Source organism: Varroa destructor, unplaced genomic scaffold (assembly GCF_002443255.2).
Source record: "Varroa destructor unplaced genomic scaffold, Vdes_3.0 BEIS01000004.1, whole genome shotgun sequence".
In the NCBI taxonomy this organism is placed as follows: domain Eukaryota; kingdom Metazoa; phylum Arthropoda; class Arachnida; order Mesostigmata; family Varroidae; genus Varroa; species Varroa destructor.
Window position 1 is genome coordinate 418,882 of NW_019211457.1, and position 24,394 is coordinate 443,275.

Below are 24,394 nucleotides of genomic sequence, written 5' to 3' on the forward strand. Positions count from 1 at the left end.
CCTGAATCAATTTCGAAAAACCTATTTAGGAAAAAGACATGAGACATTAAGGTGCGAAGAATAGGCGACAGTAACTTAATCTACATCGAAGTCATTATATTCAGTATGCAAAGTAACTTAAATAAATTCTCCAACAGACGATTTATCAGCTACGACGTTAAGTTACCGTTTGTTCATTCGAATTGACTGTATTTTTACTAACCGAGTAAAACAGGTTGGTATCGAGCACCAGGCCGCCCATGTGATCCTAAGGCCACTTAACAGCGTTACTATCGAGACCTCCCTGTTTGAGCAAATTGTTACCGAACAGCCTGCCAGATGCACATAGAGGGGTTCTCGGAACCGTTGGTTTTTATGCACAGATCCAGATTCAATAGCCTCAAATCTGTTGATGTTATAGATAAACCTAGGAAAATAGAATAATATCGAAAGTCAAGACACAAACAATAATCATAGGTCACTTGAGAGGCCGCTTAAGAAAAAAACAGCGAAACGTGAATACTATGATAAAATAAACCAAATATTTCTAATCAAAAAATTCATCTTCACATTTATAATTCAAAAATATAGAGGTCTACTTAGAGACAAGTCATTAAGAACTTGTGCTTAATATGGCTTTTAAGTTTTAACTTACCAGTTAATTATACCTTAGTCTAAATAAATTTTTTTCCGACATCCTATAAAGCAAAATACTTCTTGTTCGAGCTAATATTTGATGGATAGGAGAAGACCAAGTTAAATTTAAATAAGAAAATTACAGATTTTCTTAAAATATTGTTTAATCACATTTGTCCTGTAGTATATTTCACTGGGTGTGCCCCGTCAAAATTCAGCTGTTTAAGTTACCGTTCTATGTATGTAGTGTAACATCATCTATACGACAAATATTGTTACATATGCTCAATGTCCTGCATATTGGAAGCTATAGAACGCAGAAGGAACGATTCGCTGCGTGTTTACAGCTTCGCTTAGAGACTACTCATGTATCTACTTTCCTAGTTCGCCCCTTTTGGATAGTCCGAATCCAAGATGTCCACTTGAGCGCAGCTCATAACACAAAACGCTTTTTCCCGAGCGGCTTCCATAGATCTGGATCTAATAACCTTACGCTTTACAGAATCTGCATGGTGCATTTATTGGGGCATCCTCTTTGAAGCGGGCTTCTGTACCCAGTTGCTATTAATTCTTCTTTAGAACTGGAGACCTTTATTCATGACACTTCGTTTTTGACAGAATTGAGAGTCGTCTTCCTGGATGCAGGGCTATATCGATCTATTTGTTTCATTGAGGCTAGCCTGGTGTTTGCCTTCGAACACACAAGGTACGAGTGGGTCAGCCTTATCGCACAATGGGCAGCACGAGAAGCATTTTATGGGGAATATTGATCGGTCGGAATCATTATATCCTTTGTAGCTTCTGAGAAACAGACTAAAAGCGTCGTCTTCTACACATCTGCGATACAACCAATCTCGTCACATCGGATCCTGTTGGTTACTCGTAAAAACAATGCATACTTATGACAATCCGAAATAATTAAGTGAATAAACATATAATATATCAACAAAAACTGATTTATTCAAAATTTTTTCCTCCTTCTGACGCCTCGAGTAGAGTAAGTTACACGCTGACAAATTTACACGCTTACAAAATAGCTTATGGTCTATTGAATAGGTATCTAGCTCTCTGATTCTTCTGTTTTAGCGCTTTTTCATCGTGAGAATTAACAGTACTTCGTGTAGGTGTAAATCCTTCTAAAGACGGTGTTTACATAGAAGGTAGCTGAAAATCAGCTTGAAATCGCAGAAATGTAGTTATCACCTGTAGAGTATTTCGAGAAGTGATTGTTTTAACCGATTTTAATTTATACGCAAAAAATAGACATGAAAGGTTTAATGCCCACAAACAATTAGCTCACAAACAGCGGATGACTTAGAGCTATGTTATTACTAAGGAATTGTGACAACTGGATTACCGATTGAGAATAGGTCATAAGCATTCGATGAAACACAACTCTTAGCGCTAAGGGGTTCCTGTTCCTGAATCGTCACTTGACTGAATCACACAAACGGAAAGATTCTCCAGTCTGAAGGCTGCTAACGAAGATGAACGACTAATAAATCTTAAAGCCTACAAATATTGAAGATCGACGGGGGTTGTGGAAAACTATGTCTACAAAGAAATATGAATGTTACACCTTATCGTTTTTTTGCGACAGTACTATATATGCCCCGGCTTGCCCGTTCGAAGATGAGCTTTTTGGGATTCTGGATACTTTTTTTTATATTCTAGGTGCAAAGGTAGATTCTTAAATTTCGCCGATATTATATATATACACCGTTGGTCTATATGAAGGCTTGTGATGACTAATTTGGCACCGAATTCCTTTGCAAAGTGAGTTCTGTTGCAGACCTCTTCATCGTAATTCGGTTGACGCGTGTAAAAAGAAAACGCTGACACATATTATCGGAAAGTGGGTCAAACGATTAAAGTAAAAGAAACCCTCATAGTAAAGTACTTGATTGAACAATACGAGGCACCAGTGTACCCTGAAAAAGTCTCTCTCTAATGGCTTCAACGATTCCCGTTCGTTATAAATATGGTTATACTATGAATTCGTGAGTTGCATAGTAGTAAGTGACTAGCTAATGAAAGTGGATTAATTTTCGATAGAAAAACATAACATTTATACGAGCCGCCATTAAGCGTCGGCTATTAGAAACTCTCTGTAAATGCTGTTTCTTTTTTTCGAACCATAACAAGTAATGTTAATTGTTAACTTGAGCGAGAAATCAAAGTTCATTCAAGTTACAAGACGGGGAAATTGTTGTGATGAATTACACACTCTGTTGTCGTGTATTTTATGTGCAAAGAACCACCCTCGGATCTGTGCTTTCCATGTTACGCTCACGAATCATGCAGCTAAATACAAACGAGGATCGCGGAGTTGAACGCTACTAACAAAGTATTAATTAATGAATATATTTATTGGACGCATTTATTTGTATTTGTAAGAATATGCCCCATGAGCGGCAAACTATATTCATAAATATAAAGAGTTATTTTTTGAGACTGGAAAGCCTCAGTTAACCCTTTTCATTGTTTGCAGTCATCCTGTAATAAACAAGAAGGACCAATTTAGCCAAGCATCAATTTAGCGTCCTAGTCGGTTGCGCTAAGGCCTTCAGTTTAGTATTGTATAGCAGAAATTTCTGCAAAATTAATTTTTCCATCTGCCAAAAAATTAACAGTCGGAAGAAGTTTACTTCATATACACAGTGTACGTGAGGGAGCAGTTGTAACTTATATACTTATTAAGATTCCGGATACTTCGTGGTGCAGTAAAAATTCGAGGCCTGTCGTGGACAAACATAACTTTGTGGACGAAGCGTCTAGCAGTTTCAAGTGGTAACATTTAACTAACGACACAGTAATAGCACCGAACGTAACAGGCCGAAACTACTATTAAAATACTACTTGAATAACGTAGAGTTATTACCAAGGGGTGTTGTATTATGCTCCGTCGAAGCAGCCCCATCTGTGATGATGCCGAAGAAAATCATTTACGCATTACTTAACTGCCAACGGCCCGTCCGTTATGTCGAGGATGAAGTAGAGTGAGGTTCAAAATAAAATAACAGTTAACAAACTTCCTGGTTGTGTCTTGTCGAGTAATTGGCCCTTAAGCCTTTCCTGCTCTCAGCTTAGACCCGCTCATTTTTTTGCGTTATTAATTAATGCCTATATTTAATATAGCTTGGCCATGTTGAGCACCTATTCAAATATTGAATATTGACATATATGACCCATTTCGAATAACTGTCATTGGTTCATTGTAACGGAACCACGGCTTACGAGCAAGGGTTTGTACTATGCATACTCTTTAGCTCTCCAACTACAGATCATTTAATTCCATGCCAAATAGGCTCGTTTGGGTAAGGCTAAACTTTGAACTGCGATAGAATGATATATTTAGTATGAAACACGCAAGGTCATAATATAAAAATGCATATGTTATCAGTTATTAAGCTTATATCCCACAACGTGGGTTATTTCATTAAAAAAGAAAAAAAAACAATAGTAATATTAAAGCACAGCATTAACGAGGCAGACCGGGCACAACCTAGGCACATGATGGTAGATAAGGACAGCGACACAGAAGAAAATTATCATATACACCTCCTTGCCGTGGGATGTATAAGATAATTGATATCTCTCGTGCTCGATTCCGAAGATTTGACCATGTGAAAACGAAGGAAAAAATTATCTGTTTCTGACAGTTAAACTTCAATCTCGCGCTGGTGCAATTTCTCAGCGAGTTCATTTTGCTCACAGAGGCGACCGTCTTGTTGATCGTCCCGAACTGAACATTGGGCGTAGACTCGTTTGTGTATGCTGGCTATAGCATACATCGTCCAGCATGCTACGATCATCGTGCACGCGGCCGATAGAACAGCGTACATAAGCACATCCGGATGAGCCTCGATGTACAATCCGACGAAAAGTGGGGGAGCCAGGGCACCGAAGGTCACCATTGTCATGATTATCGACATGTAGTCATGGGACAGAGCGACTTGTTCTAACAGCCACGCTGTCGCTGAGCCAAACATCGGGGAAAGGCATGCTCCCAGTGTAAACGAGCAAGTCCATAGAACACGCTCGTCACGGTCGATGAAGGTGAGGACTGTGACCGATCCCAGGATGCCGGCTTGGGCTATGTTCATCATGTGCATTGGCGATAGTTTTATCGAAAGGGGTACAGCAAGCATGCGACCGAACGTGAAGCCGACGTAAAACAACGAGACGATACGAGCTCCAGCTGATCGTGACAATGAATAGTGATGAACTGCGTACGCAGGGAGAAACTTTCCAACGACTACCTGTCAGTAAAAATGTTGTCAGTGGAAACACGAGTGATTATAATAGAATAACAGGGACTATTCTAATTATAATTAGAATCGTTTGAAATGTACTAACACAAGTTTCAGTGTTGCTTGTTATTTTGTTTGAGATTTTAGGTCATTCACTATTGTTAATATGTATGCTGGTTTCTGTATATATAACGTGGGGCAAAATTCACTTTATAGCTGGAGAGATTTTATTCTATATAGAATTAAAATGAGATTCGATACGCGAATTGGTACAATAAGGGGTAGAGTTAGCTTCAGTTGGTGTCAAATGAAACTTTCCAATTACCAGGTAACTTCCTTTTTAAATCGTCAGAAGGCGTTTAGACCATCCTGTATAGAAAGGAATAGAACACTTGATAGCGGTCACCGTAGATAGCGAATGTTTTTTTTTTTTTTAATTAATACTCCCCTACATAATAGCAAGAGTAATCAAGTATTCGCACGAATTTACTGATCATACCTCGAGAGCGACGGCCACTAGTGTATAAATCCCGATAAAAGTCACCAAAGTCCATTGGTAGCGCGGTGAGGCATTACGAACACCAACTTCTCCATCTTCAGCAGGCTTCTCTGGTGTAACATCTTTCGAGTCGATAAAATACGATACTATCATAAACAACGCGTTGAACAAAGCAAATATTCCTATGAAATACAACCGGAATTATTAGTTAGAGCATTAAGAAGGGTACTGGAAAAAACTTTTTAAGATAAGCGGTTGTATGATACGTAGGTATGAAAAAATTCGAATTGCCTATTACATCGGAACAGAATGAAACTTAATCCTTCGATTGAGCTGGCCTTAGATGCCCTTTTGCCTGTACCCGGGGGTCGGCACACGCTACCGACACGATGATCGCATAGCAGATCTCACGTTAACACCAAATCATATTACAGACCACCTATGACTGCTTACCAACACAATACTTACCAACGAGAGCATATGGAATATGCACCATGGATGTATGGACGCTTAAGACTCCCCCGGTATCGCTTTCTAGTAGAGGGCTAATCGTGCTAACAAAGTTGGCCTGGCTCTCGGAACCTGATACATTCAGTGGGAGGCTTGCGGTGGCATTTGTTAAGTCGATCTCACCTTCACTGAAATCAGCACTTCGTTTAATTGTTAAAATCGGAAGCAGCTTTCAGTTTTGAAAAAGTTGGGTGTTGGGTGTGAAAAAAGGCGCCACTAAAATTGCATGCTATTTTCCCGACCGCTTATCGCTTGCCTCCTGTTCAACTGTAACTTGTTAATTAGCCACTTCACCCTTTTTTGCAATCAAGCGATCGTGCAAATTGACTCATAGTTCCGCTTGTGGAGACACTCGATCGAACGAGTTTCATGGTCGGTGTCTCGTGTGGCAAACATGTACCAAAACCGTCATGAATTTGCCAAATTTGTGTTTAAGCCCCCAGCGCAGATGTCTATGTCTCGTCGTTGATGGATTGTTGCTACCGTTACGCGTAGATGTACAGACGCATTGTTAAAGATCTCTACGTAAGCGAGTGAGTCGTTCAATCTCGAAGGGAATAGAGCGAGTTGGTCATTTTCCTCGTTTTTACGGAAGAAATACTTGGTAAATGATAACAGAAAACAGAACCATACAAGTGCTACCGGTGTTCAAAGCCTATACTTTGAAGCCGACGCATCCTGTGGTGTGATCTGTGTGCGACGGCTTTCGGTAGAAACGGCATCGAAAAGAAAGGAATAGATCAGCAACGCTGATGAGCAACTGATGACGACGAATCAATGACAGGCAAAGATAGAATCAATTTAGTTCCTATTTAACAATTCCTGGTAGAACTACTCCACGCGTTTCGCTAGTTTAATTATGTCAGGCTGGATTACGTCTAAACAACCGGTATGAATCGTACCATTAGTCTATATATAGTACATATAACTTTATTAGCTGCATCAGATACGTCAGAACGTTCCCGTATTAATTACAGTCAGCGTATAATTTCGTTGATCAGACGTCTGGTGGTATACACACATAACTGACGGTATAACAAAAAAAAAATTATAGGACAAAATGTGTTAATGAGTCCGTGAAAGCTGAATCCGGACGAACGGTAAAGTACAATAGTATAACTTATGGTTATACCACTTAACATACACGTTAACGATTGTTGTATAATTTGCAGAAGTAGTAACTATTGAAGCGTTTGTGTTTATGACTGGTTTTCGGTAAGCGAGAAAAAACTCTTTTTTTTTTGACGACTAACAACGTTTTGCGTCGCCAAGCTGCAAAACGTTGTTAGAGTGTGTTAATGCGAACATAGATATACTATGCAATGCCTTATTATGCAGCATATTGCGGGATTTGTTAAGGGGCTTTGGAAGCTTATTCTGCCAATCTAATTGCCAATAATTACATCGTACAAGTTCAAATAGAACAGAATATAACATAGGTAGCTTTTGTCATGTAAATAACAGAACTATTTTCATTTTTTTTTTATAAACAATAACATTTATGAAGATATTATCGTGAAACGAAACTTTATTGACGGAGGGTCTTATCGCAAGTGACTCTGGGTTAACTTCGCGGCTTATCGCAAATGTCGTGTAGCAATAGGCTGTAAATTTGTCGAAATACAACAATATGCTTTGCGATCTCTTAGTACGCTTCACGAAAGATGGATTGGATATCTTAGCTCTGTTGTTTATCTTCTATATATAATTATATATAGATAATATATACAATCTATTTAACAGCAAGTTTAAATAATAAAATATACTCTGATTCGGGACAAAAGAAGTTTAAATCATTGACTTGCTCCGACGGAACGAGGCTTAATATACAACTGTTATAAATCAATAATAAATTACCCAATGAAACCTTAATTAAACGTATTCATTGATATCGAAAGGTAATATATCGACAAACAGGCTTAATCTCATCAGAGAGATTCGCCAGTCCCGTCCTTGCGCTATCGTTATCTTCCTAGCAGTGTGTTTAACATACCAGTTACAAAGTTTTGCAAAGTTATCTAAAAACTGTTATGAAGTTTCCGGAAATGCGTTAACAGCTTTTAAATGTCGTCTTTTGTGCGAAAGCATATACCTGTCGATTGTTGTATCCGAGTGTTGCGTTCATTTGTTTTAATCAACATGTTATACTGCTTGACTCATTTAGCATTCAGCCCCTCGTTAAGAGTCCTGGCCTTGGACCGCCTCACAGTAGAGGAGGAAGCCCGTATAACCCCTTAAAAACCAGCCAGCAGCGTAGACGGCATCGTTTGTAGCGATCGGCTTTTCCGGAAGTTTCAGTTCATTTATATCTATCGAGCATGAGTTCTAGAGACCATTCCACCCCTATAGAAATATGAGACAAATCAAGTAATTTAGAGATAACAACCAACTTCTATTTGCCTCCCATACTTCGCAGTTACCTATGGAAGAAGTTGCTTTGGTTTCTTATCATTTCAAGTTTTCATTCTAAATTAGACGTTTTCGTCGACACTGCATTGAGATCCTGTCGGTTTAGCAATATATATAATCGAGACAAAGTCAGTCTTCAAACATAAATCTACACATTTTTTCAACGGGAAAAAGAAACAGCCGAATCTTAATGATCGTCTTAAAATATCTATGGCCAATTCCGCCTTTGCTGAGCACCGATCTCGATGCGACCAGTGGCGATTGTAGCGTCGTTGATTACAATGTGTTCCACAATGTGATCAATTTTTTAAGAGGGTACCAGCAAAAAAAAAAGACTGGCTTAGGTTTTCTATTCTAGATCTTGCTCGTCTCGTTGAGTCAGTCAAACACTTGAAAAATGCACTTTTTCACTAATATTATATCGAATTTATCAAATATCGAATATACCGGTACTAGAACCATGTCTATGGGTATACAATAATAGAAACTTATAAAACATCTCGACGTTTTACCATACCGCATCCGTTATTCTGTCTCGATTAGGATGAAGCCAGAAAGTCAAAAATGACACAAGACTTCAACGAATGAGTGGATCATTATCCAACCAACCAAACAATATGACATATAGTATTGCACCCACATGGTCACACACTTCCCAAGTGCTTTCTCAAGTGACGTCAAATCATTACGTATACGACTTATGCGGTCAGGCTTTCGTGTTACCTCTATCCTACTGCCATTAGCTATACTAGTCATAAATCCGTATCACCTGTCGTACGACTGCTAGATAGTAACGAGAGAACTTTCGCCCTTTTTTTTTTCTTTCGTCGCAGGAAATAAACAATCTTATTTGAAGTATGAAGAATAAAAACGTAACATAAAACAGACAAGACGTCATTATTTGTCACGTTCATATACGACTCCGCAGTGACATACGCGCGTAAACGCATTGAAACAAGATGGCTAGGTCTACTTCTTTATCTACTCAGCGAAGCATGCAGATATTTACTAAACGGTAATTGTTTGCCCCCCGTCGTTGCATGTTTAAAACATCGGCCATCTCAAGTTCATCCATTTTTTCGCCGAGGAGCGAATACTATGGTTGCAAGCAAATGCCTGGAGGCAATATTTCCATATTCATTTTCTTGGTAAATATTTATCCGCCTGACGCTCGGGACGTATGCGCGAAAAAATAGATTTAATGAGAAGATTATGCAAGGACACGAACGTATGGGCACGAGTACGCAACGAGGGCGGATAAAGTATGAAGGCTCTATCGGCATAACGAGACACAAGGACATTCGTCCAGTCGATTAGCAGCCGATATTTCAGCTTTTTGCGTCGAGCAGGTCCTGTAAATTCTACGGAGACAATAGAAAGGTATCCATATTCGTCGCCCAACTATGCAACAGCAGCTAGCTGGAGTCGATTTGGTGTTACGGCTTTTATTATTATTTAGCCTGGTAATAGTGCCACCGCTGTCGTCGCTGCTATTCCTTGAATAGTAGTCCCTTCAATCTGAACTACTGCGTCGGTTCATTGGAAGATATTCTCGAATGTCCTTAAAGTCTGCTGCCGTTAACGACGACCCTCGAGCGCCACTATAGGCACGAAAAACGCTTGAAAATTTTACGCCGTATTAAACGGAAGTTAGCGATATCGAGTCATGGACGTGTCAACCCGATCATCTGCTGATAAAACACGGCTCAAGAGTCGACCATTTTTTCTGTATGTATTGCATTTCCAGTAGGGTTAGTTATATGAGAAACCGAAGCTTATATAGGCTTCAAATGTTCTACATACACACTTCGATAAGATAAATAAGCTTATCTTTGCGTACAGAGATTACATAGGCGATTGACTCAGCTGTGAACTGTCGAAATGCAAGTAAATGTAAAAAGTTGTCCATTCCGCAAAGGCATCAGTTGCCTGAATGTTTGTCTCATTCGATGCTACCTTTCTGCAGTCGGTGGCGTAATGACTCTGGCGCCGAGATGGAGCTGCGAACGAGGACTGGGACGGTATGGGCTGAACTAACGAAGGTCCATAGAGAATACTACGTTTGCCCAATTCGCGCATGACTAAAAACGGTGTTACTTTATAGATGGACAGTGTACAAACACAATTCAAATATTTGTTAATTGTTCGAAGATCGCGTTTGGTTTCAGCAGTCGTGATATGCCCAGTTGGACCAAGGAATCTAATAAGCTTTCCAGGCCCCGCTGACACTGATACATAACGCGAAATAATCGTCGGAGGTAATTTTTTTTAATGGACGAGGCCAGTGCGCGAGGCCAATTTGTTCTAGAGCTACTACAATTCTATTAGTATGTATTTGTACGGGTAGGAAATAGATTAAAATGATATTTCTCAGAGATGATGAATTCATGAACGTTATATTATTATGCCAATAGATAGAAAAGGAAAATCTATCTCGGCGAATTGAAATTTACATCGTTTGCTGGACGAACGAACGTTTCTTCCTTATGGATGCTGTGACCCATGGCTCCGTTCAGGATTATGTTATCGGTCCGGTAATTATTTTTTTCAAAAAAACATAGCAATTTTCATTGACTAATTTAGACTTGTATGGCTGACGCAAGCTAAACTGGTATCTTCGACTAGGACATATCTTAAAAAGAAATCAACTTTCCCTTACTTTCCTCTAATTGCGCTCAAAGGTCCTACACGCTGCCCACCACAATCTCTCCTTACATCCGCTTATTACTAGTTTGAAACGGTAACTGATCATAGGGAGTGCGCGCATGATAGCTAAAAAAAAAAACAACAGAGGGCGCAATGTCACTTCAACTGTAAAAGTTGTCATTGAATTTGTGTCATCCGTATAATGTCAAGAGCACGTACACGAAATAGGCGAAATGCGCACGTGTTTCCTATGACATTATATGGACGCCGAAATCAATTCAGACAAGCGTATTGTCTTCAGATGATCTAGTACTGACCGTATAAGACCCTCACATACGAAGCGATACGATCTGTGTTCTCTATGCCAAGCACAATTTGACAATCGTCCAATCGTGAATCAGTCTTCCGAGCCTCTTAGCGCTTCTGTTGAATCATTCATCAAATACATTCACACCCACATCAGAAAACACACGCCTTGGTCTATATGGTCGATAGTCTGCTTCATTTCTGACTGGACACTCTTAGTCCGCTCCCGTTTCATTATAAGCGCAGCAAATAGCTTCAGACATCGGCCACAAGCGAAGATCCACACAGCAAATAATTTTTCTTCGATCAAGGCGACCTTTCACTGCGTAAGCGCCACTGACGCACTCAACGTTTGGGTGGAAGCTGAAGATAGGCAGAAAACAATGAAGAGTTGGCACAAGCCGTAACGATGTGGTACCGAAAAAGCCACCTGTTTCGACGCTGCGGCTTGACGGGCTTTGCCAACAGGGTGTCTGGTGAATCTGTGACTATTAACAGCCTACCCGTTTAGACTGCTCGCGCCCACCGAGGAACTTAAGGAGGACGGCCGACTATTCCGACTAAAGCTGTGCCGTGACTTGCAATGACAACGATGATGGAGGCGGTATGGATAGTCTTTGACACTTGAAATATTGTGCATACAGCGAGTAAGTTGAGTAATTCCGCAAACGGACGGATATCGCAGACAGCGTATTGTGGCATATAAACTTTAGCAAGTTAGCCAAGACCAGTCAAATAATAAAAGATGCATTAGATATTAGAAATAGATTTTATAGCAGAATTATAGATAGTGTTATGAGATACGCTGAACGATGAATAATTGTCGTTAAAATGGGGTAATGATTTGCTCACGGTATCGATGTATCGCTTGTACGCCTACCGAGGATAGGACCACGTTTGCTGTTCGAGCATGTACTTCTCTGTTTACTCTTAAATTAGCACAACTACAGGAGCATGCCGATATCTTTTTGCTTGCAAATAGTGCAATGTCGTGAGAGAAAACTGCCGATGCAATAGTAGTTTTAATAGTAAGGCTCTGTTTTCGTTAGATACGATGTGTGCCCAACAAATCTCGTAAGTCGTTGCAGTAAGGTCATAACCTAAGTAAAAATATACAGGCAAAATCGGCTTGACCGGCTGACTCAGCTGTCGTAGTGCAACAGAAAGACTATTCACAAAATGTTTTTGTGCTTGGGCAAGCCGACAGACCTGGCAGAAATCTATAGAGCGTTTGAACCACAATACACGTTCAACATCAGTCGCGTTACGTCAAACATCAAACAACCCGTATACTGGTTACGGTATATAGCCGGTAAATGCTTAACACTTCTGGCTGGATAAACTAAATGGATGGCTGGTTCAGTTAAATATGATGAGGCAACAAAATTAAACTTTGTTTTTGTATTTACCTGATAAGTTTTTGCTAAACATGTGCACTGGAAATGTATTTCTATTTATTTCGAAAAAGTACACCAAATTGGCACAGCGCTCACTAGAAGAATGAAGATGGTATCACTCCAAATCCATGTATATACATGTACTGTTACCCGCCCGCGGCGGTTAACGGTGGATCTATCTCTTTGAAGGCTTTAGTTATGGAAAAGTATCTATTTCCTGTATTCCTTTGTAGTTTATCAATGAAAAACAGCGGCAAAAAATGTAAACGCATCAGAGTTTACATGTAAATAGAAATAATGTAGTGCTTACTTAGGATGGTGAGTGAGGTAGGGCTCAGCGATGAGCGGTGACATAAACGCTCCGATACCATAGCTCAGTTGGAGAAGCTGAACAATCGGGGCAACGTTCGAAGACCACAGGCCCACTAGCCATACATATGCTCCTGGAAAAATTGTCGACGTATATCTGTGAGTTGCGCGAAATTTTCTGCGCCCGAAAATCTATCCCCCAGGGTCTTTTTTCAGCTAGTATTCGAGTCGTTACGCGCGGCGGCCATAAATAGGGTGAGATCAGTGGGTGCTGAAGGGAATGTCATCTTTTTTTTATAACTAGGGTTCATAGAGTATATATTAAACTATGTGCCATTGATCAGAAATGGTGGCTAATTGGAACAATTGCTGTAGATTTAACATCTGAATCCGCCTATATTGATGTCAACATATATTCGTGGTAAATATTTGTGTATGAGATTTTCTATTGTTGGATGGTCATGCTCATAGTCGCAGCTCTATGAGACTACCAGCCTATACATTATTTCCTCTAAAAAATAACCGAATATACAAAACTCTATGTATTTTATACTAGATTACGTCTCCTTCAAAAAATGGTAGCATCCTTCCAAGGATCAATTAAGCATTTAACGTCAGCACCTGATAGAAGAGCCGCATTCTTCATAGTTCCTTCGTTCACGTTCGTGCTTATTCTTGTTGATGTAAAACCTCTTCAGTTATTTTACTTTTTTTTTTTTAACATTTTTCGTTTTGTTGTTATGACAACAAACATCTGGAACTTACCAAATTTCTACCGTCGATACAATGCAGACTCTCCTATTTATTGATTGGCTAATAATCATATGGAGCCAATGATAGTATAATAATAACTACACGTTACTTCCGTAAACACTGTTTCGTTTCGTCTGCTATATATAACTTTGTACAGCTGTACAACAAAGTACGCGCACTCCCTGAGCACGAAGTGGTAGCTGCTCATGGTAAGCAAAAGACAAAAAAAAAATCATCTAAACTATATTACTAGAGTAATAAAGTTTTGCCAAGTTAGTCTTTTTATTTTAGGCAGCTCCCTTAAACTGCTTATAGATTAACGAGCTATCCGTTGTTCTATGTTATTTCGTCGGATCTGTATCTCGTCTTGGCTTACGGATGTCCAGCTACTCGGATAAAACGCTGCGACATGCATCGTGCTGGATATTGATAAACATAGGACGATCTTCACATCTAAACAGGCCTGCTGATTTAAATGTATTTTAAGGTATTGAGAGAAACTTAAAGCTGAACGATTTTTACCGGCGAACTTTTTCCTTTTTGATCAAATTTAATTGGTAACGTCTTTTTCCTTTATCACATATATTCGATCTCAGTAGTTAGAATGGTAGATTTTTAAGTTGTTTTTAGTTCCATCGCCTTTCTGTGTCTATCTATTAACAGACAGTATCTCAGTAACATGAGGAAATTGTGACTGAGTATACTTATTTATGCTAGCTAGACCTATCCTGTTACTCTTTTTGGCCTAAGTTGCAGCGATATACTTGTCTCGCTTGAGTCCGAATTGTGAATTTTGACGTCGCGATTTTCACGTCAGAACTGGACGATGTATAGGACGACGAGCGATTTCAAGACACCGTAGTTGTTCTAGCCTTCGGGTTGCGCGTTTGGTAATATCCGGAACTATACGCTAGCCAACTTCTTGACCTCTCCTTGATACGAAGACAAAAAGCAGTACTCTCAGTAGCTAACAGTTAAAAAAACAATAGTAATGTTTACGTATGGGCATTTCATCACCCGACCCAGACTTGAGGGCAATTTATTTGGTTCGTTTAGAACGTTTACGTTTGAGTAGACCGAATGAGCAGTTCATAAAATAAAACCGACCAACGGCATATAAATGAATTTGCCCCGGTCTTATATAACGTGCAAAGTAACTGTAAGCTAGATTTAAAAATTTTACATAACAAAGCTCGCATGATACACCTTTAGATACCTATCATGGCATTGGTCGTTTCTTAATAGAAAGAAATGCCTATTTTGTTCACTACAATCTTTAGTATGTATAATACACGTACAACTAACATCAAACTAGCTTTTCTAACGCTTGTACATAGCCATATATCAGGAAAATGCCATTTATCAACAGTGACAAATGAACGTCGGACTAGCTCCGCAACGGATACCAACGCCATTGAAAATCAACAAATCCTAATAGAGACCACGGATCCAAAGTTCGATTAGAGCAATATTCTGCTCGTTACTATAACTTACGTTAACTTTCGACCGAGTAGCACTTTTTCTAATATGCTACGTTTACATACATCCATTGTCTATACGTCCAAACGATGGCTACCCAGAAGAAACCAAATTGGTTACTTCAAGCTGGTCTAGTCGGTGAAGGAGCTGAACGAGACGTAAAATCGGGTCCGCGAATTTTTTTAACTTAAATAGGTAAATTAGAGCCCGATTGCTTGAAGTGGAAAGTATTCACCTTACGCACTTCGGTACACGATCGTGCATAAACGATATCGATACGTTGACTACTTTCGTCTTGTTTTTTTGACAAATTCGGTCGAAATCTCATATTTTCATAGAGCAGCCGAGCTAAACAAATCTCATCATTCAAAAAAAGTAAATCATATACATACCGAGTCCAGATAATTGTATGTTCAGTCCTATGAAAAGAAGTCATAGCTGGGTCGGTGCGAAAAATCTATCACTAGCATGAACGATTACAGCTTTTATCTAACTATACTGGAAATGTGTGGTGTGGCTTTTTACCACCAGCAAAATATCAGTAACAGTCTCGGCTGGCACATTTCACATAACCTTTGATTCCACCACAATTTTCATTAGAACAGAATAGCTATGGCAGGACCAAAAGAAAAACTAAGTATAAAAGTGTCAACGTACCAATTTCGACGATTCCGACCCCGCACCCCGAGCAGAAGGTGAGGATTGCCGTGGCAACGGGGGTGCCACCCAACGGAATGAGAATGTTCGACACTCCGATGAGCAGCATAAACGAGATGATCACCTTTTGCGCACTGAAGTATCTGAACATCATCAACGCTATTCTCAAAAAGATACAAACAGGCAAACATGTCGTGCGTATTTAGCGACGACCAACAACGATGGGTAAGCGTCTGTGCATTGTCTAAATAAATACTCACCAAGCACAGATCCGAAAAAAGCGCCGAAGTCGCCCCCAAAAGAAATTAAGGTCATCTCACGAACAGATACCTGAAGTAAGTCGGCGAGATCCAGAAGACTCGGGCCCACAATAACTAGCACCAGACCCTAGACGAACGCGAAAGATAATAGTATAACATCTATGAGTACATGTTTATTCGTGTTTGCATTAGTTTAAAAAGCCTTTACCCCAGTAACCACGGTTTCTATAATCAGGAAAGCTCAAATCTATATGACTGGGGGGCGAAGATCTTGGCTAGGCCAGACATGCCATGCGGGTGCATCCCCTATAATAAAATTCGGATCCCTTTAACTAAACTGTAGTTTCGCAAGCGATATTACTCTACCTAAAATGGAGTCCCTGTGTGTTTTTAAAATTACTTGAACAATTTATTCAGCAGTAATCATCGACCACGAACCGCCTCGTAAGGTGTATTGCTCGGGATAGACGCGAATTAAAAAAAACCTGATAGAGTTCATCAGAAAGCAGATGAATGGCCAAAAATAAGATTGAGATTTCACTCAATTTTTTGGCATATGTGAAGCAAGATGCGTCGTTAATTTTTTAAAAATATAATTTTTGATCATTTCGTAGTACTTCGTTGAGTCGTTCACATTTGAAGGCGGTAAAGTGGACATGAGAAAACGTTTCAAGAAACATTCATAGCACCAATAGATGGTCACACATGATATATAGGATAGACATCTTTTATGCTGAATCTGTTTGTTTATGTAGGTTAGTATTCCTATGGGAAACTTTTAGAAAAAAGGAAACATTATACAGACAAATACATTGTGAGATAATAAAGTGGTTGTTACTTCCTCAAGGACTCGTCGTAGTAGTAATAACGTAACAGGTAAACATTTGATAACTGGTATACCCTGGAAGGATAATCAGTCACGGCGAGATGTTGGAAGTACCGCAAAATACAGCTCTTTACTTATGGTTACTGTTTCTATTCGCTAACGAGTTGCTAACGAAAAAGTGAGCACATCTCCTGGTGTATTGAAGATTTTTTCTGGGGTAATGGTTTAACTCCACCATCAGTTAATGCCCCAACATAATTAAATGCCACCCATTTTTACGTTTAACTTAAGTCGCACGATTATAGAAGCGTCAAGCATTTATCTATCTGGTACAATATAACTCGTCTCGACCATCCGGTCGGGTATAGATCCACAAACAGTGACGCGTGTCCCAACATCTGTCAAGACAGGCCATTGGAACATGAAGGATTATCAGGATTTTATGGTATTTCGGGTTTCGCCCAGTTCTCGCCATCCAGCGAATCATTTCGGTCTGCTGTAGTATTTTCCGCAAGCACTTGAGCTCCGATGAATAGAAATTTATTCGACGATTTGTAGAGCGCCCACTGCCGAAGGTGAAGAACGCCGAGACCTTTATTATCACAGCAGTGGTTCGAATATCGTGAAAGCACTATACGATATGCAACTACATATAAAATGGGACGATATGAATAGTTGCATCAATGTTCAATGACGCCAATTTCGAAGAAGATCCTGTTCGAGAAAACCTACAAGATTGGGTCTGAAATGCACGGCTTTGTGTTAAGTGCCTCTACAGGGACAACCTAATTTATCTAATTGCTCCTATCCTTGGTAGGCGCTAGGACACTAGGTCAGTGTGCATATTAGATTTTGATTTTGGCCCTATCCTCATTACCGAACTCATCTTGGATTATGGGCCGACTTGTCGCCATCTTACGCTGGCGACCAGATGAAAGGATAGATCGTATGTTTGCACTGGTCTTATCATGGCTATAGACAAAGGTCGGTGTTTGTGGTCCATTCCCGTATAGACGCAGTGTCCTATACTCAGTCGATTAATAGTTAGGCACTTGCACTATGTAGTTAGCCCTCTAAGCAATTCGTTTTGACCACTATAGTTTATGTAGGTCACATATATAAAATGTATACGTTATTTGACGGGTCAGAACTTTCTGGTTAATCTTTTTTCTTAGGATGAAATTAATTAGAAATTAAGAACTCTTGAAAAAACCCTATTGGAAGTACAAAAGTGTAGCTGAAGCACAAAGACAATATTGCGGGAAGTTTCTGGCAGACCCACCAAATCGATTCATAATAGATTGGACGAAAGAAAAGTTTGAAACGAATAGAACGGAAAATTGACAACGCAAAGGACCTTCACCAGCCAAGAAAAACCCACTAGTCAGGGAATTACAGCAAGAAACCCCAAAAATCAATCAAGGCGTAAGCAGAAAAAAGGACGTTGAAAATGTAAAAAAAAAATATATTTTAACAATGATGTATGTGAAGTACGTGTAAGTGAGGATGATCCAGATCGAAAAGTATAGTTCCGCAAATGGTCGTTGGAAGTATAATTTTTTAAAAGTACAATTTGCAAATATAAAACTATATTAGGGTTAAATTGATCGACATAACTGCACCTACTGGGAAACCATAAATCTACTGCATAGTAAATTACCGAAAGCTAGTGCGGTGCACACTAGTGAAGTAATTCTTCCATAATTTAATTTTTATAATTTATTTATAATAACATAATTTAGTAATTTAAAAATGTCGTGGGTGAGTTTATATTTTCGCCGTTAATGTTAAACTTTCAGGTCAAGCTTCCCTATTCCTACCTAAAAGTAGCTACTATTAAATAATTCTCGATAACTAGGGAAGTTGCAAAGGCTCACAGCATCGACAATAACTATATCGATTGGTATATATCGACTGTATAAGGCGTAATATGTTACGTACGAGCGTCATTCCTGCCATGAGAAGGTGCATGGTCTGGAAGTACTTAATGGCTCTCTCTCCCTGACGTCTAGTCAGCAGAAGAAAGTTCGTCATTTTCCCTCGATAGACTTGATCGACGAAGCAGGTGGACAGTGATCATGCGACGTCAAAGGCTGCAATGGAGAAGACTGTGACGATGCTGAAAACAAAAGATCTTTCCTTAGGGAAACGAGCAAATGGACTAGAGTTTGGTTCAGTTGTGTAGAGCTAGCATGTAAATAGATACATGCGAGCTTATAAATTCAGGATTTCCAGAAAATGATCAAATGTAAACAATTGATGTACCTTTGAAGAACGAGCTGAATGAAATAGGCGACCTAAATGCATAAGTTCTCATTCACTAGTTTCTTTCGTTCAATGCAAAATAATGGCTGCTATTAATTTTCGGTAACTTTCCGGTCGTACTATTTTTGTAAATTATACAACGTATATTACGTTCAGACATTGAAGTCGATGCACGGATTAGAAATAATAATGTGAGTAGATTTATGTTTATTAGGTTATTCATACCTCTTATATTTCTCAGTTGCCTAATAACTCCTACAACTGAAGTTCTTTGCAAGGTAGAAGCTAACTTGTATGACAATATCGATATTCAATATATAGCTAATCGCAATAGCTTCTTCCGAAAACTTGCACTGAAGGTATAATGCTATTGCTATAAATGAGCATTGCTCCAAACGGCTGAGGGTTCATTTCAGAGGAGACGAACCGTATGTCCATGCCAGGCTTGGGCCTAAGTCACCTCAACGTGTGTCCCTGAGTGCTGTAGGCGAACACGTCACCACTGAACCATCATGCAATACCCGTTCTGGCCACATTAACGAATAGCAACGCCTTCACTGAACCTCAGCCTATCACGTGTGCACATGCGTATCTCACGGCAGTCAGCACTTCAGTTTCCGATAGGACGAGAGCGCTTTCCTTGATTTCTTGTTATTGTCCTTTATTTTTGCAATCAGTGCCCATATTGCACGTATATATACGTCTAGACGTAGGCGTTTACACGACAATGAAGTGCTGGGTTCTGTCTCTCTTTTAAAGAACACAGTGAACTTCCGCTTCATCCACTTCGGTTAGTCATCGTTTAACAAAAGTGATCCGAACATATAGCACCCTTGGCGGCAAACGCTTCCCGTTATCTATCGCTATCCGCAACCTCAGTTAAAAGAGAATTTATGCAGATGCAAGTAAATACTGTACCGTTATATCGATAGGTAAACGCACAGCTACTCTCGCAACGTTCCAGATACGGTTAGCCGATAGCCCCCATTCTCCTCTTTGGCTGTTCATCGTTGAAGAACACAGGTAAGCGTTTTGCGACCGTCAACATTATCTTCACTAGCTACAGCTGACGTGTACAGATATGGTGGTCGGCTGACGTTAGTCGTCTTCCGGGCACCTTGACGATTATTAATCAACTGGGATAGAACTACTCACTGTTCATACCCGCAAATGCTCACACCTTCGTTTTTGTGTCCTACTGTGATTATTAGATTTATATGCGTATTCATTTGCACGCTCTTCGTAGCGGAGACAGCTCATTGATAAATGATAGTGCTCTGTTAGCAGGGAACGGTGGTAGTAATGGACGCAAGCCGGCACTTATCCTCACAATGAGGAATAAGTTTCAGCATCGTTCACACGGATCGCTTGTGATAATATGAAGATTGTATATTTTGTGGCTTCCGTTTACCACCAATCGAGTCTGCAGAAAAAATAGAAAATCTACCTATTGATGAAAATTGCGTGATTTTTTGAAAAAATATTACACTGTTAGACACTTCATTGCATTAGAGAAAGACGCACGGCTGCCAGGTATATTAAATGCCGTTGATGTTTATCTGTTGTTGGACAACGTTTTTACGTCTTTAGACTGTAGTAACAAGGAGACAGGTACCAGAAGAGACGACTGAATCAGGCGGCTTATAGAATTAGATCGAAATTTATTCTACTTACTATACTAGCAGGCTGTGCCAACATAATTCCTAGTAAAATCCAATTACGTACAGATATAATGATAGCCTAAGAGAAATCACTGCTTTGTCCTCGGTTTATTTTTTCTGTTCATTACGACCCCTTTTATATGTAATGTATTGTTCAAGAGATGTTTAATTTATTCTCGAGATAACAAATGACTCTAGACTACCGTATAATTTGTAAATAATTTACTTACCGATTCTTTTCCTATGGATACATTTGTTTTGACTTTTTTCAGTTAGTTTATATTCAATAGATTTATTATAATCTGTCTTCTAATTATCTAACGTTATCTAATTCTTAACGATTTATCTATATCTGTTCAGGTAAAAATTGCGATTTTTTATGAATTTACTCTACTGGAATATTGTATCTATTGTACATCTTTAGCTTTAGAAAACTAACGCCTTTAGCGATCGCTGTAACATGAAATGCTCGTCGGCCATGACGTAGAGGTTCATGTTAGATATATACATGACCGTTTCATGGTACGTAGATCAGCAACAAGATGTCTAGCCGACTAACTTTGTAACACTTTTCGAAATAGCGAATTATCGATCAAATCTACGGTGACTGAATCGCCAATAAAAGTAAGTGAACAAATATACAAAGCATTTTCAAGGGATTTGGCTAACTTATAGGGAGTTCAAACTACACGTTACAAAACGATTCATCCTATTCGGATGATTCCGGATGAGATTCGGAAATTCGATAATTATCCGTTGAAATCCTTTTTACACCTGCGGAACGGATGCAGCTTCATTGAAGCTTTAAAACTGACTATTACTCCGCATTAGCTTCAAGAATTCATATCCGAGTAATAGACGCTTAGCGTTAAAAAAATGTTCATCGACACAAGTTTTGTCTAGGAAAAAAGTCCCGTTGAAGTGCCTTAGTATGGCAGCGTTATTTCAGTTCAACGTAGTAGCGAGTCCGTAAATGGCGACATTTTCCTTAAGACAGCGCCACGAAAAATCTGCATTAACCATGTAAAAAAAGTAATTTAAGGCAGTCTTCTTTAGGATAGCTTCGATATCATTTGTGAATCGAAAGCCACTTTTCGCAAACAAGGTGTACGGCAGAATTACTGGTCTTCGCTTGACCAAATCGATTCTGTGATTGCTTCCTTCCAATTTCTTCTACTATATTTACCCTAGGAAATTCAATTTTCCACTTGGGTAAAAATGTTCGCTGTTTGTCACCACAGGGTATCAGATATATTTTTTTAGCTGATCCTGGGTTGTTTGGAATACCTCACAACTTAACACCCAAGTTTCTGCTACTATTTACTGAAACTTTAAAGTGGGCGCGCTTAACTTCGCAACCACTATTTGAACTTCTGAACGCAACCTCATATATGTCATTATGAACACATTTTATACTGAAGTTTTTCATGTTTAGTTATGATCGCGTTCAGTTTGTCTAAATCTCCACGACATAGTCACGCATTTCCTATACGATGGATTATGAGCATTTTAGACGCAAACAGGTTATTGATCCGGGCATCGCTGCGGTCCGCGTAGTCCGTGAGACTCTCCATTCTGAAGCATCAGCCGGCCTTTTTTTCCTAGGAGAGAATAGGATGGGCCTCGTTGCTTTGAGAGACTGCCTATCAGTTAAAACGGTGACATTATCGTTCTCAAACTGTGAAGTTAACTGAATTACGAATGCGTTTACCTATGCGTCAGTGCAGGCGATGTTCTCTGATCCGGGGTATAGTCAGCCATGATTGTGGCATCGACGCCAATCTCATCAACGCAGAAACGCGCGCACTTTTCAGAGACGCCTCTCTAAAGAAGCATTTACATGCGTTGCACGCGAGAGACTGCACAAAATCTAAACCGAGACGTTTATCTCTCGGCAGAATGTAAAGTATGCCTCAGTTGTGATTAGTAGTTTATTATAAAGTTCAGAGATTTTATTGCAACTATCAAATTCCGACCAGGTACTCATTTAGAAGAGTTTTCTGCATATGGGTAGACTCTACCCTTAAAAATCCTTAGTTTTTTCACAGTGGACGGTGTACGCGCATGTCCCCTATTAATGGCCTGATTATCGAGCTATATGTCTCTATCTTGATTTAGTGCTGTTACATTTAATAGTTGCCCTATAGGCCTTGTGATAGATAAAAGGTTAGCATTTATCTGATTATTTTCGAATATTTGAAATCTCCTTACTTTTCGTCTGATGTGCGCATCGAAGAAACGGTTCCAAGGTAGTTTTAGCTTTTCTCAGCCCACTAGTTATCTGCGAGGTTACCGATTAAGCAGCCAACTTCTCGGTATGGGCTTGTTCTGAGATTCGCGAAATCGGATCGAGTCACAAAACTTCACAGATTTATGTAATAACTTATATTGGCAGAAACGGAACAATCAACGAGCTGAAGGGATGCGGCACCGCCTATTGGACATAGATCTTCTAATCATCTTCATTTCAAGTAATCAACACCAGGTGGTTCAGGAACAAATCGTTCATGTTCTTCATTCGGTCTTTACAGCAGCTGAGTACGGTCGCTTGCGTTGCAATTGCTTGTTTGTTTTACGTTTTACTTAAACAAATATATCCGTACGTAGCCTGGAAGAACTTGGCGATCGACGCTCCACGCTACTCGACTTTAACGACATTGAGCTTCACATCTCGCGTTGTGTCTGTTGCAAATCTGTTTTAATCCTCTAACGTTACTACTTTTACTTTGGTTATTCGAATGATGATAGCCTTTTCTCTTCTATACCGACAACGGTAAACCGTGATGGGCCACAAAACTATTCACTCACCAGAAAACATTTTACAATCATCAACGACGTTCGTCAGCGTGTAACCGCAACACCCCAATATGGCTTGGGCCGCACAGCTGGGAAGAAAAGACATAGAAATTATTTGTTACGATCAAAACCCTGCACACCCCTGGACGTTTTGGGGGTCAAACATTTTTCCTTGCCTTAAAACTAGGCCCAAACCCACCTCCGTAGCGCTGTAACACAGATTCGAACAAGCATCAGAACTGTTAAAATTTAGTTGTCACTGCTTTAGTCGTCCGCCGGCTCGCGGCTGGTCCGACACGCCGCAAAGGGCACGTCCGAAGCGACGTCTCGCGGCCTTGCTGCTGCGCCAATGCTGCACAGGTGGCAGAAATACAAGCGTCGCGTACAAGACCACCAATGTTATGTCGGATAATACACGAACGCTCTTTTCGACGTGCGTCGAGCGCTCCGCCCTAATGCGGTCGCTTGACGCTCGCCTAATGATTGTCGGGACAGCTGGACGCAGAGAGGTGGTGGGCATGTAAACGTGAACCGAGTCGCGATGATACTGCCGTTCGAGGTGGACATTCACTTGGCATGTACGATTGTTGGTAATGCTTATAAATCAGCTGCTGTATGTGGGTGCACGGTGGCAATAATTGACAGAGGTGTGAGCAAGGGGGTCTAGATAGATTTTGTCGGTTTTTCAGATCGACGGTGGTTTTGTGTGTGTGAGGAATCCATCGTTCAGGTGCTACACATATGTTTTAATAA

At 39.9% G+C, this 24,394-nt stretch overlaps 1 protein-coding gene across 10 annotated transcripts; it reads right to left on the reverse strand.

Moving 5' to 3' along the window:
* Positions 1-267: 267 nt before the first annotated feature.
* On the reverse strand, positions 268-24,175 carry LOC111250372 (sodium-dependent glucose transporter 1A-like). Of its 10 annotated transcripts, XM_022805517.2 has the most exons (10): positions 23,841-24,135; positions 23,654-23,730; positions 23,057-23,538; positions 18,861-19,038; positions 16,094-16,220; positions 15,834-15,992; positions 12,946-13,078; positions 5,836-6,017; positions 5,368-5,549; positions 1,554-4,877 (listed from the first exon to the last, which is right to left on the reverse strand). In XM_022805517.2, exons 4-10 carry the CDS (start codon positions 18,951-18,953, stop codon positions 4,278-4,280), a joined length of 1,476 nt encoding a protein of 491 aa, XP_022661252.1. In that variant the 5' UTR covers positions 18,954-19,038; positions 23,057-23,538; positions 23,654-23,730; positions 23,841-24,135; the 3' UTR covers positions 1,554-4,277. The 10 variants fall into 10 exon arrangements, 9 of the variants coding, with proteins under 9 accessions (XP_086844905.1, XP_022661252.1, XP_086844902.1 ...); XR_002673336.2 differs by having other exon boundaries at positions 1,554-3,111; positions 3,497-4,877; positions 23,057-24,135; XM_086988776.1 differs by lacking the exon at positions 23,057-23,538 and having other exon boundaries at positions 23,841-24,137.
* Between the last annotated feature and the right edge of the window lie 219 nt (positions 24,176-24,394).

What these genes read in the sequence shown, in the direction of transcription:
- LOC111250372 (XM_086988776.1), bottom strand. Translation starts at nt 18,953, where the DNA reads ATGACGAACTTTCTTCTGCTGACTAGACGTCAGGGAGAGAGAGCCATT. An exon ending in GGTCGGAATCGTCGAAATTG is followed by an intron (nt 13,079 to 15,833) that starts GTACGTTGACAC and finishes CAATTTTTCCAG; the next exon opens with GAGCATATGTATGGCTAGTG. An exon ending in TACCTCACTCACCATCCTAA is followed by an intron (nt 6,018 to 12,945) that starts GTAAGCACTACA and finishes AATTAAACGAAG; the next exon opens with TGCTGATTTCAGTGAAGGTG.